Genomic DNA, 14,411 nt, shown 5'->3' on the forward strand with positions numbered 1-14,411 from the left:
AGATGATTTGAAACTCAATAGACCCCCAGCTGCTATAAAGATGTAATAATAATGAATCAGCGAAGTATGCTGATCTTAAAATGACATAGTGTTAAATGTTGTATATAAAAGTCTACATACAAATTTAAGTTACTTAACTCCTCCTTAAGAAAATTTACTTACTTTGCAGTGCATTGTGAGGGATCAGATCAGGGATTGGATTCAAACAGGTTCCATACTTGACTGACAAAGATAAACGTTGCGGGGTTAATTATGCCTACTCTAATAAACAAATTCAGCAATTACAATATTCCAAATATACTGTACATTAATGTGGTCTCTAAACAAATATTTTTTTACATAACAGTAATATACTATAAACTTTCCAGACTTGTGAGGCTCCCTGTTAAGAATTTTTAACTGGATTGCCACACTATGTATATAATAACATAAGCATACACTCGTACCAACACTTGTTATTTTAAACTCACCCATTACCAGTGGCATAATTATAGGGGTCGCAGCGGTCGCAATTGCGACCGGGCCCGGAAGCCAGAGGGACCTGCAGCCCCCCCCCCCGCCCCACATCTATAAAAAGTTATTATACACGTCGACACACCGCGATTCATAGTTTGCAAGTGACCGGAATGAAGGGGAAGCAGCGCTAGTACAAGCGCTGCCTCCCCTTCAAAACAGCTGATTGCTGGGGGTCTCGGCAGTCGGACCCCAACCCATCAGCTATTGATGGCCTATCCTTTAGGGACTAGACAATCCCTTTAAGCCTACCATGTTTTAGGCTTCTGTACAGGGCCCATCAGACAGGATCACACATTGTATCTAAGCCTACCACATGTGTTACTAATCTTTTTTTTGTGTTTTTGTACAGGTTCGGTTGTTGGACTACATCGGAATCGAGGACTACTTCAATGACGGCCTTTTTTATTCTCAATAAAAAGGTTAACGGGGGTTTTTTATTTCAATAAAATATGTTTTTATGTTTATTTGTATTTTTTTTTCAACTTTATTATTACCGCCTTAGTAATGGCCGCTGGCTGATTGACAGCGTCCATTACTAAGGCAGGGCTTAGTGTTAGCCAGTAAAAAAGGCTAACTCTAACCCCCTATTATTATCCCGGTACCCACCGCCACCAGGGGTGCCAGGAAGAGCTGGGTACGATTCAGAACCAGACCATCTGTAGTGATAGTTAGGGACCGGGGCAGCCGCAGGCTGGTATTATTAGGTTAGGAAAGCCCAAAAACAGTGGGCCTTCCCACCCTGGTAATGCTAGCCTGCTGCTGCTATGTTGTATCTGGCTGGTTATGAAAATGGAAGGGGGACCCCAGGTCATTTAAAAAAAATAATAATAATAATTGGAAAAAATGATGTGGGGTTCATCCATTTTTCATAACCAGCCAGATACAACATCATAGCAGCAGCAGGCTAACATTACCAGGGAGGAAAGACCCACTGTTTCTGGCCTTTCCTAGCCTAATAATTCTAGCCTGCGGCCGCCCCGTTACCTTGCCATCACTACAGATGGTCGTGTACTAGATCACAGCCGGCTCTTCCTGCTACCACTGGTGGCACTGGGTACCGGGGTAATAATGGGGGGTTAGTGCTAGCTTTTTAACCGGCTAACATTAAACTCTGCCTTAGTAATGGACGCTATCAATCGGCCATTACTAAGGTGGTATTAATAAAGTTTAAAAAATACAAGGACATAGAAAAAATATTTTATTGAAATTAAAAAAACCTACACAACCCTCATTAACAATTTTATTGAGAATTAAAAAAACGCCGTCATCGAAGTAGTCCTCTAATCCAAAGAAGTCCAACATCCGAATCTGTAAAAAAACACAAACACAAACATTTTTTGTAACACATAAAAAAGCAAAACAATTATTATACTTACCTTTCCTGGGTTCAGCACTAGAGCTGCAATGTCAGCAAGCTGGGCCCCATATCTAAGCCTATCATATGTGATAAAGTCTGCTGAGCAACTGTATCTAATCTTATCCATAGCTATAGGGTCATAGTGCTATAAATATGCTGTCTCATATTTATATATATATATATATATATATATATATATATATGTATACACACATATACATACATGCACACACATTTTTTTGGGCGAGACATATGTATTGTGGCTATTGCCCCTGACGTTTTAAGACCTTAGCGACAACCCTGGTTGCTAGTGCTGCACCGTTGAGTCATTTAGGAGACCCAGCGATGCAGCTGAAAGCTGGGGGCCGTTGGCCATGAGAAGAAGTCTGGGTGGGGCCAAGAAGAACTTTTGCATCGGGGCCAATGAGCCTTTAGCTACACCCCTGCCCATTGCATATAGATATATATGTAGCCTACTATAGTGTGTCCACAGTCCATTTATTTAGGCTGTGCACTGTGAGCAGGGTGTGGTGTGGGCAGCACGTTTCGTCAAATCTTCCAGCTTTTTGACACAACTCCTAAATACAAAAGCTTAGTGTAAAGATACAGTATCAGATTAAAGTCTAAGGCATAGAAACAGTGCCAGAACCAAGCTCATAACAAAAACACAGCACTAGAACCAAGCTCAGTACATAAATAAAGTACCAGGACCAAGCACAGTACATAAATACAACACCAGAACAAAGCTCAGTACATAAATACAGCACCAGAATCATGCTCAGTATATAAATATGGTTTGGAGAATAGGAGAAAAATGCATGCAAAAATACATCTAAGCAATACTTACCAGCCTGGCGCTGTGACCAGAACACTGCATGCATTTTTCTCCTATTCTCCTAACCACATCTTCATCCCTGAACCAAGCACTTATCCTCCAAGGGATCGCAGTGGGTAGCAACCGGCCAGCATCAATACTACATATACTCACGGATGCAATGCAGTAGTGTTGTGCCTACTACAGCACAACTGCACTAGGTGAGTAAATTATATTTTTTTAGGTGTATATGCCATCCACGAAACAATATCACCTTAGAGGAGCGCCACTTCCTCTCCTTTTTTCTCCCCTCTATATGTATCAGTACATAAATATAGCACCAGACCCAAGCTCAGTACATAAATACAGCACCAGAACAAAGTTCAGTACATATATACAGCACCGGAACCAAGATCAGTACATAAATACAGCAACAGAACCAAGCTTATAACATAAATATAACACCAGAACCAAGCTCATTACATAAATACAGCACCAGAACCAAGATCAGTACATAAATACAGCACCAGAACAAAGATCAGTACATAAATACAGCACCATGACCAAGCTAATTACATAAATACAACACAAGAAACAAGCTCAGTACATAAATACAACACCAGAACCAAGATCAGTACATAAATACAGTAACAGAACCAAGCTTATGACATAAATATAGCACCAGAACCAAGCTCATTACATAAATACAGCACCAAGCTCAGTTTAGATATACAGCACTAGCACAAGTACAGCTCAGTACACAGATCAATTGCAGTCAGGTTAGCCCATGCCATTTACATTTGTATGGCGTGAAATGACAGTAGGGCCTGAACAATGATGAGGATATGCTGGGAGCTTCTGTTTTACAAAAAAAATGGTACCATCTGGTTTAGTAGAATCTGGAAGATCCCACCCCTGGCTCAGATGACAGTTGCGCACGTAGAACGGAGTTGGGTATTGAAAGCAGTTATGTATATGAATGAAGAACGCAACAAGTAATATGTTGAAATTGATGTAAACATAATAAATTATTTGTAAAAGTTACTCTTTAACTGTAAATTTTGATCAAAGGAGGAATTTCCAATATAGTATAGTATACTATTATTTCAAATAACTAAAAAATATGATGTAGTATCATGTGTCTTGCAGGGAAGCATGAAACAACGGGTGCAAAACTCATTAAGTCCTATCAAAAGATGAGGTGAGTAATAACCTTTTTTAAAAAACATCTGTGAAAACTAATGCTTCAATAAATAAGAAAAGAATATATAGTTTAGAATAACCTCCACTGACTTCTGTCTTTAGCTATTGAAGTTTAGCTTTAAGGACTGCATAAGTTGATGGAGAAGTTAAGCAATGCTTGGACTTCTACATCACAAAATCCACATACTTATCAATTACTTAGGCCTCCTGCACACTGACCAGAAATGCTGCAGAATTGCTATCCGGAGTTTAACATGCTGCCGATTGAGAATCCACACCGCTGGTCAATTTCCACATGTGTTTTCTGCGTTCTTTCTGCAGTGTGTGGATGAGATTTGTTCCACTTTGCTGCTACTGTAATACACTGCAGAATTTCCATGTGAAAATTCTGGACGGAAATTCTACAGAATTTCCTTCCTGTGTGCAGGAGGCCTAAATCTCTCATCAACCTTTGTATGCTGAAAAACTCCGCGAGTGTAAAGGAGCATACACAAATAGTAAGGACATTTTTCTAGTGTAGGAAAAGCAAACAACATAGATGCCCCATGCAGATTATGTAGCAAATACTGGAAAATTGGGGACTCTGGAGATGCTGGTAAAATCTATTCCGCATCACACTGGAGGTGCTTATAAACAGTTTATTTATTTTTACTACATAGGTGTACAGTAATCAATGGGTTTCGGGACTGAACCGGTCTCATCTTCACTGCAAATAAAACACCATATGATATGGTGTTACTTACCTTGCAGAACGGACTGGTTTCTTATTGTACACCTATGCACTAAAAGTAAATGAATTAAAACGATAATACGCATCTTCCGTGTTATGTGAAAATCGATATCAGCGAAGCCCCCCCACCCAAAAAAAAAATGTTCCTCTGGTATTTGCTATATTGATCCAATGAACACAGTTTCCAGTGTCTGGAGGATTGAGAAGGCAGCTGCTTACATATTACAAGCCTCTGTAGGTACGTGTTCTAAACACTGATTCTGTCCTGGATGTTTACTCCGGATTTCACGCTTTTCAATGTAAAAGGGCTGAAATCCGAAGTAACATTATTGTTTTTTGTTGCAGAAATTTCTGCGTCTGAAAATTTGTTCCATTCGTCTGAATGGACTTGTTTCTGCTGTGTGTGGATTTCTGCAACAAAATATGTAGCATGTACAGGGGTCTTAAAAGGTGAGCAGAACTCACGCTCCAACAACCTTCTTCTGTTGTTGTTTTTTCCCTATTCCACTATGAAGCACTCTCCATTTTACTTTTGAGCTGTTTTATTTGTACAAGATTATGGTTTTATCAGGACTCAGGACCCTAGTGCTAACTACAGAGCTACGCACCCTATCATTCTATACAGAACTCATGAATTCCTGGGTTTTGGCATTTTTTTTATCCAAGCCTTGTTTTTTTGTTTTTTTTTTGAGGGAGATGGGGTGGAAGGAGGGGAAAACTCCATGTAAGTCTGGCTATATTTATACACTTCCTGGCACTGGAGAGACAGTTTTCTTTCCTTTGAAAAATATCTATTTTGCATTATTTTCCCATGGAGTACTGCCTTTAAAAACTCCCTGTATTTGCTGGAGAATTTGTACCGTAGGCCCCATTCACAACATATTTTAGCCTTCCGTTGGAGGTTTACGACTCCTAACATATACCTCAGACGAAAGGCTCAAATGTATCCCACTGTATGTCATAGAGTGGGATAGTCGCCCGGGGACTGGCCCTGGGAAAACTCCTGAAGTAACTGTCCGTATAAGGACGTCCTGGGGAAAAACATCTAGCGCTCTGACCTGGGGGCTCCGGCGCTGTGGAAGCTCCTGACATCACTGTCCTTATATGGACTTCAGGAGCTTCCCTAGCAGCAGATAGCACTCGCAGCAGAAAACCCTACCTCTGTGACTGTTAAATACTTTAAATGTATTAAATGTAGTTTAATTGTAGATTTCTACTCCTACGCTAAATAATTATCATTGTGTATTTTTTATTAAAATGTTTAAAACTTCATGTTAAATTGTTGCATTGTATTTTTCAACTTTTATGTTTTAGTAAGATATCTGTTGTTCCACCTACTCCACCTCCATTCTCTGAAGTTACTCCAGTGTACAACTCAGTGGTAATGTACAAAATTGAACTTATTTTATAAGTGAGAAATGTTGAGTTATTTAAACAGCAACAAATCTTAAAGGGAAAGTGTCGCTAGAAAAAATTTTTTTTTTTTTTTTTAGTTAAACAATTAGTGTATAGGTGATTAAACATTGTTCTAATTTTTTTAATTTTTTTCACGAGTCAGGAAATACTATAAATTAGATTCTAATTTATAATATTTCCCAGCGCTGGTCACTAGATGGAGCAATTCCCAAAATTGCAGCATTGCATGTGGTAAAGCAACCACATTGCTTTATGCTGCAAAATTTGAGAAAACTCACTCGCTCTAGTGAGCTCTCAGAATCCCCCCTCCTTTATCCTGGCTAGTGCCGGGAGAAACGAGGGGATTGAACGGTCAAACCTCCTACACTGTGTGTCGCCATTTTTTGAGCTAACACACAGTGTAGTAGGTTAACATACAGTAGTAAACACACACTAAAACACGAACATACATAGAAATCACTTACCTGCTCCTGCCGCCGCCACTCCCTCCGGTCCGTCCGCTCTGTCTGCTACCGCCGCTCCAAGTGCACAAGTCCGGAAGCCGCGACCGGAAGTAGTAATCTTACTGTCCGGCCGCGACTTCCGGTCCACAGGAAAATGGCGCCGGACGTCGCACAGTTCAACTTGGACTGTGTGGGAGCGGCGCATGCGCCGTTCCCACACAGGCGGCGTACAGCATAGTGGATGGAACGGGCCCCGTTCGCATTCACTATGGGACTGTATGTGCCGTATTCCATGTCTGTATGTGTCGTTAATCGACACATACAGAGATGGAAAAAAAATGGCAGCCCCCATAGGGAAGAAAAAGTGAAAAAATAAAAAAAAGTAAAACACAAACACACAAATAAATAAAAAAATGTTTAATAAAACACTAAAATCAAATTGATCTAAAAGATTTTTTTTTCGTGACACTGGTCCTTTAAGCCCTTCCTACTGCAGCCACTTTTGACCTTCCCGACAGAGCCTCATTTTTCAAATCGTACATATAATTTATGTGGTAATGACTTTGGAATACTTTTACCTATCCAAGCGATTCTGAGATTATTTTCTCATGACACATTGGACTCTGTCAGAGGCAAAATTTGGTCTTTACATTCATTGCTTATTTGTGAAAAAAAACTAAATTTTAAGAAAATAAGAAAAAATTATAATTTTTCTATATTTGTATGTATCTGTTTATAAGACAGATATTTATTCCACACAAAAGAGTTACTAATTAACATTTCACATATGTCTACTTTATGTTGGCATCATTTTTGAATATCCTTTTATTTTTCTAGGACACTACAAGGCTTATAAGTTCAGCATAAATGTTTCACATTTTCAAGAAAATTTAAAAACCCTAGTTTTTAGGGACCAGTTTAGATCTGAAGTGGCTTTGAAGGGACAATACATTAGAAACCCGCATAAATCACCCCATTTAAAAAATTGCAGCCCTCAAAGTATTAAAAACAGCATTTAGAAAGTTTCTTAACACTTAAGGGGGGTTCACAGGAATTAAAGCAAAGTGGAGGTTAAATTTACACATTTTATTTATTTTGTAGAAATTCCATTTTAGTTCATTTTTTTTCTATAACACAAAAGATTTTACCAGAGAAACACAACTCTATATTTATTGCCCAGATTCTGCAGTTTTTAGAAATATCCCACATATGGCCCTAGTGTGCTACAGGACTGAAGCACCGGCCTCAGAAGCAAAGGAGCACCTAGTGGATTTTGGGGCATTCTTTTTATTAGATTATATTTTAGGCACCATGTCAAGTTTGAAGAGGGCTTGTGGTGTCAAAACAAGGGAAACACCCCAAAAAATACCCAATTTTGGAAACTACACCCCACAAGTAATTAATTTAGGGGTATAGTGAGCATTTTGACCCCACAGGTGTTTCATAGACTGTATTCAAATTTAGCCGTGAAAATAAAACATTTTATTTTTTCCAATAAGATGTCAATTTTTTTTAAATTCATTTCCACAAGGAATAAAGGAGAATAAGCCCCCCAACATTTGTAAAGCAATTTCTTCAGAGTACGGAAATAACCCATATTTGGTCATAAACTGCTATTTGGCTACACAGTAGGGTTTAGAAGGGAAGGAGCGCCATTTGGCTTTTGGAGCGCTGATTTTGCTGCATTGGTTTCTTGCCACTATTTCGCATTTGCAAAACCCCTAAGGGACCAGCACAGTGAAAACTCCCCAAAAGTGACTGCATTTGGGAAACTATACCCCTAAAGGAATTAATCTAGGTGTGTAGTGAGCATTTTGAGCCCACAAGTGTTTTATAGAGTTTATTAGAATTGGGCAGTGAATTCAGAAATACCCCATATGTCATCATAAACTGCTGTTTGAGCACAGGACAGGGTTTAGAAGGGTAGGAACACCATTTGTCTTTTGCAGCGCAGCTTTTGCTGGATTGGTTTTCAGGCGCCATGTTGCATTAGCAAAGCCCCTGAGGTACAAGTACAGTGGAAACCCCAAAGAAGTGACTCCATTTGGGAAACTACGCTCCACAAGCAATTCATATAGGGGTATAGTGAGCATTTTGATCCCACAGGGTTTTGCTGAATTTGTTAGTAGAATGAGGCCGTGAAAATTAGAAATTACATTTTTTTCCAATAAGATGTCGTTTAAGCTAACAATTTTTCATTTTCACAAGATTTCTAAAGCAATATCTTCCGAGTACGTCAATACTCCATATGTGATGATAAACTGTTGTTTGGGCTCAGAAAGGGAGGAGCGCTATTTGGCTTTTGGAGTACAGATTTTGCTAGATTGGTTTCTGGGTACCATGTCGCATTCGCAAAGCCCCTGTCAGACCAAATCAGTGGAAACCCCAGCAGAAGTGACCTCATTTTGGAAACTTAACCCCTCAAGGCATTCACCTAAGGTTGTAGTGAGCATGTTAAACCTATTGGTGCTATCCAGAAATTAGTGTGCAGTGGATGTTGCAAACTGAAAACGGCAATTTTTCCATAGATATTCCATTTTAGTGTCCAATTTGTGCCACCATGAAAAGACAGCTCTTTAATTATTATGCTGTGTTTCCTGGTTTTAGAAACACCCTACATGTGGCCCTACTCTTTTGCCTAGACATACGACAGGGCTCAGGAGTGAAAGAGTACCATGCGAATTTGAGGCCTAATTTGGCAACTTACAAAGTATTGGTTCACAATTGTAGATGCTCTGATGTTAAACAATAAAAGAAACCCCTGAGAAGTGACCCCATTTAGGCAAACTACACCCCTCAAGGCATTTATTAAGGGGTGTAGTGAGCATTTTTACCCCACAGGTGTTTTCCATAAATAAATGCACTGTGGATTGGGCAGAGTAAAAATTTCAATTTTTCCCCAGATATGCCATTTCAGTGCAGAATAAGTTGTGCCCAGTTTGTCCCACTGGAGATTCTTACCCCATAAATTATTAAAGAGGACCTGTCACTAGGTCCTACAAAGTGAGTTAGTAGCCTCACCTAATAGCCGCTGTGTCTAAGAATCCGGTGATGTTTGTTTTGTACTTGTGCGTCCCCTCGTTGCTGAGCTATGGACCCCTCTTTATTTAGCAACCAAGATGCTTTGTAATAACCCCAGTCATGGTTCAACCAGATCCACAGAAACCTTTTATTGTTGAAGTCGATGTCTCTGAGGTTGGTGTTGGAGCTGTCTTGTCTCTGGGTCCGTTGACTATAACCAACCTACTTCTAAGCTAAGAATAACTATGTTATCGTTAACCAGGAATTGTTAGCCATATTATGGGTTTTTGAGGATGTAAACATTTTGTGCAAGGGGTGAAACATCAGCTGGTGGTTATCACGGATCATAAAAATCTCTTGTACCAAGAATCCACCAAGTGTCTGAACCCTTGACAGGCTAGACGGGCACTGTTTTTTTAATTAGATTTAGTTGTTACAATTAGACCCGGCAGTAAAAATTTTAAGGTTTAAGGCTGATGCCTTGTCTTGAAGTTATGTGCCTGAATGATCCTAAGTCATGGAGGTTGCTCCAATTTTATCCGAAAGAGATAAAATATGCTGAAAATAAAAACTCTCAATATCTTGCCCCTAAGTCACCTCCAGTTAGGACATTTTCTGTTCCACTTCCACTTAGAATACATGAACTTCAAGAGATGCATGATTCAGTATTGGCAGGTCACCTAGGTGGATTAATCCCTCATTCTTTCTGGTGGCTTACATATTTGCGTAATACGAAGGCATATGTTGTGCTTGTGCGGCCTTACCATCCACCAGCTACCATGTGTATCATCCACGGCCGCGGACCTTCGGGACTACTCACCCCTCGACGGCCGCAGCCAGGGCCGCACTGGCCATCTGGCAGTTCTGGCAAATGCCAGATGGGCCGGTGAACAGTGGGCTGCCTTCTGGCCGACCAAACCATTAATGCCAGCAGCCCGCTGTGCCGCTCAGGGGGCAGTGATGCCACTGAAACCAGCCGCCACCCCTTCCTGCACTAATTGTACCTGCCTTACAATGACACTGATTGGCAGGGCAAAGTGACTTGCCCCGCCAATCAGCACCTTTCAATGCTGGTAGCAGCACGATGACGTCATCGCAAAACTTCCGTTGTTGAAAGGCGTTGATTGGCGGGGCAAGTCATTCTGCCCTGCCAATCAGCACCGTCGTTCTGCCGCAGCAGACCCAAGGTGAGTTTTTAAAGTTTTTTTCCAGTTAAAAATGTCAGTAGCATTATGTACAGTGGGGGGAGCTATATGTGGGACACTACAGGGGAGGCTTTGTGTGGGGCAGAGTCTACAGTGGAGGCTATATGTGGGACACTAAGGCCTCGTGCACACTTCCGACACGGTTTTCACGGCCGTTTTTGACGGATCCGTTTGTCCGTTTTATCGGCCGTGTGCACTCCGTGTTTCCGTTTCCGTGCGCCGAGCATGGTACTGTCCAGGGTGCTGAAAGAGTTAATGGGCTGCACTGATCGGCGGTAACTCTTTTAGCACCCTGGGCAGTACCATGCTTGGCGCTCGGAAAATAAAATTTTAATGTAATAAAAAAATAAAAATAAATGTCATACTTACTTTCCTCCTGTCCGGCCTCCAGCGATGACGTTTCATCCATGTCGCCGCTGCAGCCAATCACAGGCTGCAGCGGCCTCTGCAGCCAATCACAGGCTGCAGCGGCCTCTGCAGCCAATCACAGGCTGCCGCGTCATTCTGGAACGTCGGACTGGAGGAAGAAGAGGGACTCGTCACCAAGACAACGACCGGGTAAGTATGAACTTATTTTTATTTTATTTTTAATCAGCAGCCTCTTTTCTCTATCAGTGATTGATAGAGACAAGTGGCTGCCGATTAGTGTAATATTTCTGTTATGTTTTACTGCCCGCCTGGCGGTTGCTAGGCAGCGGCTCCGTCACACACGGACGGCACACGGATGCCTTCCGTGTGCCTTCAGTTTTTTTGACGGCCCCATTGACTTGCATGGGCCTCACGGTCATGGAATCCCAGACCAAAGTAGGACATGCTCTACTTTGGATCGGAACGGAGCAACGGACCGTCAAAAAAACTAAAGTTTGCATGGCCCCATTGAAATGAATGGGTCAGGGTGCTAGCCGTCAGAAAAACGGCTAGCACCCTGAAGGGAAAAACTGAAGTGGGCATGGGGCCTCAGGGAGAGCTATATGTGGCTCACTATGTACAGGGGGAGCTATATGTGGGGCAAAAACTATAGGGGAGGCTATATGTGGGGCACAGTCTACAGGGGAGGCTATATGTGGGACACTAAGCGGGGGCTATATGTGGGGCACTATATACAGGGGGAGCTATATGTGGGACACATTCCATAGGGGAGGCTATATGTGGGTCACTATCTACATGGGGGGCTATATGTGGGACACTATCTACAGGGGGGGCTATATGTTGGGCACTATATACAGGGGAGGCTATAGGTGGGACACTATGTACAGGGGATGCTATATGTGGGACACCAATTTCCCGGGGGGCTATATGTGGGGCACTATCTACAGGGGAGGCTATACATGGGACACTATCTACAGGGGGGCTATATGTTGGGCACTATATACAGGGGAGGCTATAGGTGGGACACTATCTACAGGGGCTGCTATATGTGGGGCACTATATACAGGGGGTGCTATATGTGGGGCACTATCTACAGTGCTAATTACTCATTAAAGGGTCATGGGGCGTTGCCGTTATCCTGAAGAGTCAGAGTCTTGCCTCCAAACTCACCTTTCCATGCTTGATTGACATACCCCTGGCTGTTATACATCACTACCAACCAACTGTCCAACTGTCTCGGATGCGCCATTGCCTTGTACTAGTTGGGCACACACCATGCAGCGAGGTGTACTCTGCTGGCTGCACCACGCATGCCAGTACAAGGCAACGGCGCATCCGCAAGAGTTGGAGGAGGCTGCTAGTGATGTAGAACAGCCAGGGGGATGTCAATCAAAATCTGGGGGGCGCCATTTCAATTTTCGCCTCAGGCAGCAGAAAAGCTAAAATCGGCCATGCAGACAGTGGTGAAAACAAGCACCAACATTACAATAACTGCTGCCTTCTGGTGTTTGAAACCACATCTTTCTGAGATTTATTTCTGGGTACTCTGCAATGATGGGAAGGAGCACTGCAGAAATGAAGTATAGTGCTTTTTGGCCGAGCCACAGCTAATCAGCTCTAGACTTGTTTTCTGCACTGATGCCTCGCTCATTAGCGCACGACTATGGCGCCGCAGAGGAAAAGGAGAATCAGTACCTTCCCAGTCTGCATGTACAAATCAAACCTAACCCTGGTTGGCTGAGCATCAGCCAATCAGTGATGGGCTTGCTCTTTCTACTGCCCCCTGAGCACAAATATGCATTTGTGTGAGTTTTGTGTCGTTTTCTAATGTATTAGTGGTATTTGTGTGCGTGTTGCTTTCAGTGCGAGTGGTATGTGTGGTATAGGTCTAGTGTTTAAGTTCTATGTGAGGTATGTGTTTAGCATTTGTGTGTGTGGTATGTGTCCAGTGTAAGTAGTTTGTGCAGTATGTGTCTAGTGTCTGGCACGTGTCTAGTGTGTGAGTGGTATGTGTCTAGTATGTGAGTGGTGTGTGCAGCATCTGTGCTGAGAGCGAGTAGTGCATGTTCAAAATGTGTCCTTCGTGTTGGTTGACAAAGAGCGGCATATGTCTTAGGTGTTAGTGGCGAGAGTGGAGGATATATCCTAGGTGTGAGTGGTGCATGTGTGGCATATATCCTAGGCGTGAGTGGTGGATGTATTCTAGGTGTAAGAGTTGTGCGCACGCACACCTAAAGACACATCCGCACACATCTGTCCCAGGTGTGAGTGGTGTGCGTGCGCATGTGTCCTAGATGTGAGTGGTGTGCGTGCGCATGTGTCCTAGGTGTTAGTGGTGTGTGTGCGCATGTGTCCTAGGTGTGAGTGGCACAAATGCAGCATGTGTCCAGCTTCTGGGTTGCATCTGTGCGTTGTGTGTGTGTGTGTGTGTGTGTGTGTGTGTGTGTATATGGCTGAAAATAAAATCTAAACCATACTATTTAGTTACAGTATGGTAATATTTTAGCATTGTATAATGGTATGATTTGCAATCTTTATACGTCAGTATTAGGCCATGATCACGCAATCAAGATTTGACTAGGACTAAGTCCCTGATTCCACACCTAAATCACTTTCAAATCCACTAACATTCTGCATCCATTACAAGTGAATGGGCTATTTTATACCCCATTCACATGCAGAGGAAAGAAGTCTGTTTGAATTTTTTTCCGCACTGCAAAAAAAAAGAATCCTCTAGAATAATGAGCATGTTCATTATTCTCGTGGCAGTGCAGTGGATTCGTTGGAGTTGGAGCTATCAGGACTATTCCTCTTTCATTTACACCTGTTTTAATAAATCTCCCCATGTGTTGTATAGCTGAAAGGTGGTCCCATATACTCCAGCCCATCTGTCGGCTGCGGTGGGCCTGTGTACTAATTTTAATTCCTAGTCCGGCTCTGACCGCAGCCATGGACTTGTGAGCGCTGGTTCTCTATGCCACTGCCTCCCCATTACGACGGAGACGCAGCGGGACCTTCAGGGGATTTCTGAACCAGTGTCATATCCACTTCAGTCTACATGCCGGTGCATTTCCTTCCGATGGCGGAAGGATCGCATTCATAATTTCTCTCCTTACTGACAAGGCTTTGGCATGGGCGAACCCCATCTGGGATCTTTCCGCACTGTGTTTGAAGAGCCTGGGTGGGTCTCTTCAGAGACTGCATCCGTGTTGACCCTTCACCAAAGAGACACCTCCGTGGGCAAGTACGCCATTCAGTTCCGTACCCTGGCGGAAGAGCTGATCTGGCACAACGAAGCCTTAGTGGCTATATTCTGGGAAGGTCTTTCCTCCGATAT

General features: G+C 42.4%; 1 protein-coding gene and 1 long non-coding RNA gene across 2 annotated transcripts in view; one reads left to right on the plus strand and one right to left on the minus strand.

Moving 5' to 3' along the window:
- LOC142759826 (uncharacterized) overlaps positions 1–226 on the minus strand; it is a 69,818-nt gene extending 69,592 nt beyond the window's left edge. Inside the window, exon 1 of the long non-coding RNA XR_012883202.1 lies at positions 163–226. This is a non-coding gene — a long non-coding RNA (uncharacterized LOC142759826). The remainder of the gene's footprint in view (positions 1–162) is intronic.
- Positions 1–14,411, plus strand: part of SYTL3 (synaptotagmin like 3) — an 88,151-nt gene that overhangs the window by 30,697 nt on the left and 43,043 nt on the right. Inside the window, exons 4-5 of the mRNA XM_075862441.1 lie at positions 3,837–3,888; positions 5,935–6,001. Coding sequence (XP_075718556.1) covers positions 3,837–3,888; positions 5,935–6,001 — 119 coding nt within the window. The remainder of the gene's footprint in view (positions 1–3,836; positions 3,889–5,934; positions 6,002–14,411) is intronic.

The sequence above is a fragment of the Rhinoderma darwinii genome, chromosome 4, assembly GCF_050947455.1.
Source record: "Rhinoderma darwinii isolate aRhiDar2 chromosome 4, aRhiDar2.hap1, whole genome shotgun sequence".
Classification (NCBI taxonomy): Eukaryota; Metazoa; Chordata; class Amphibia; order Anura; family Rhinodermatidae; genus Rhinoderma; species Rhinoderma darwinii.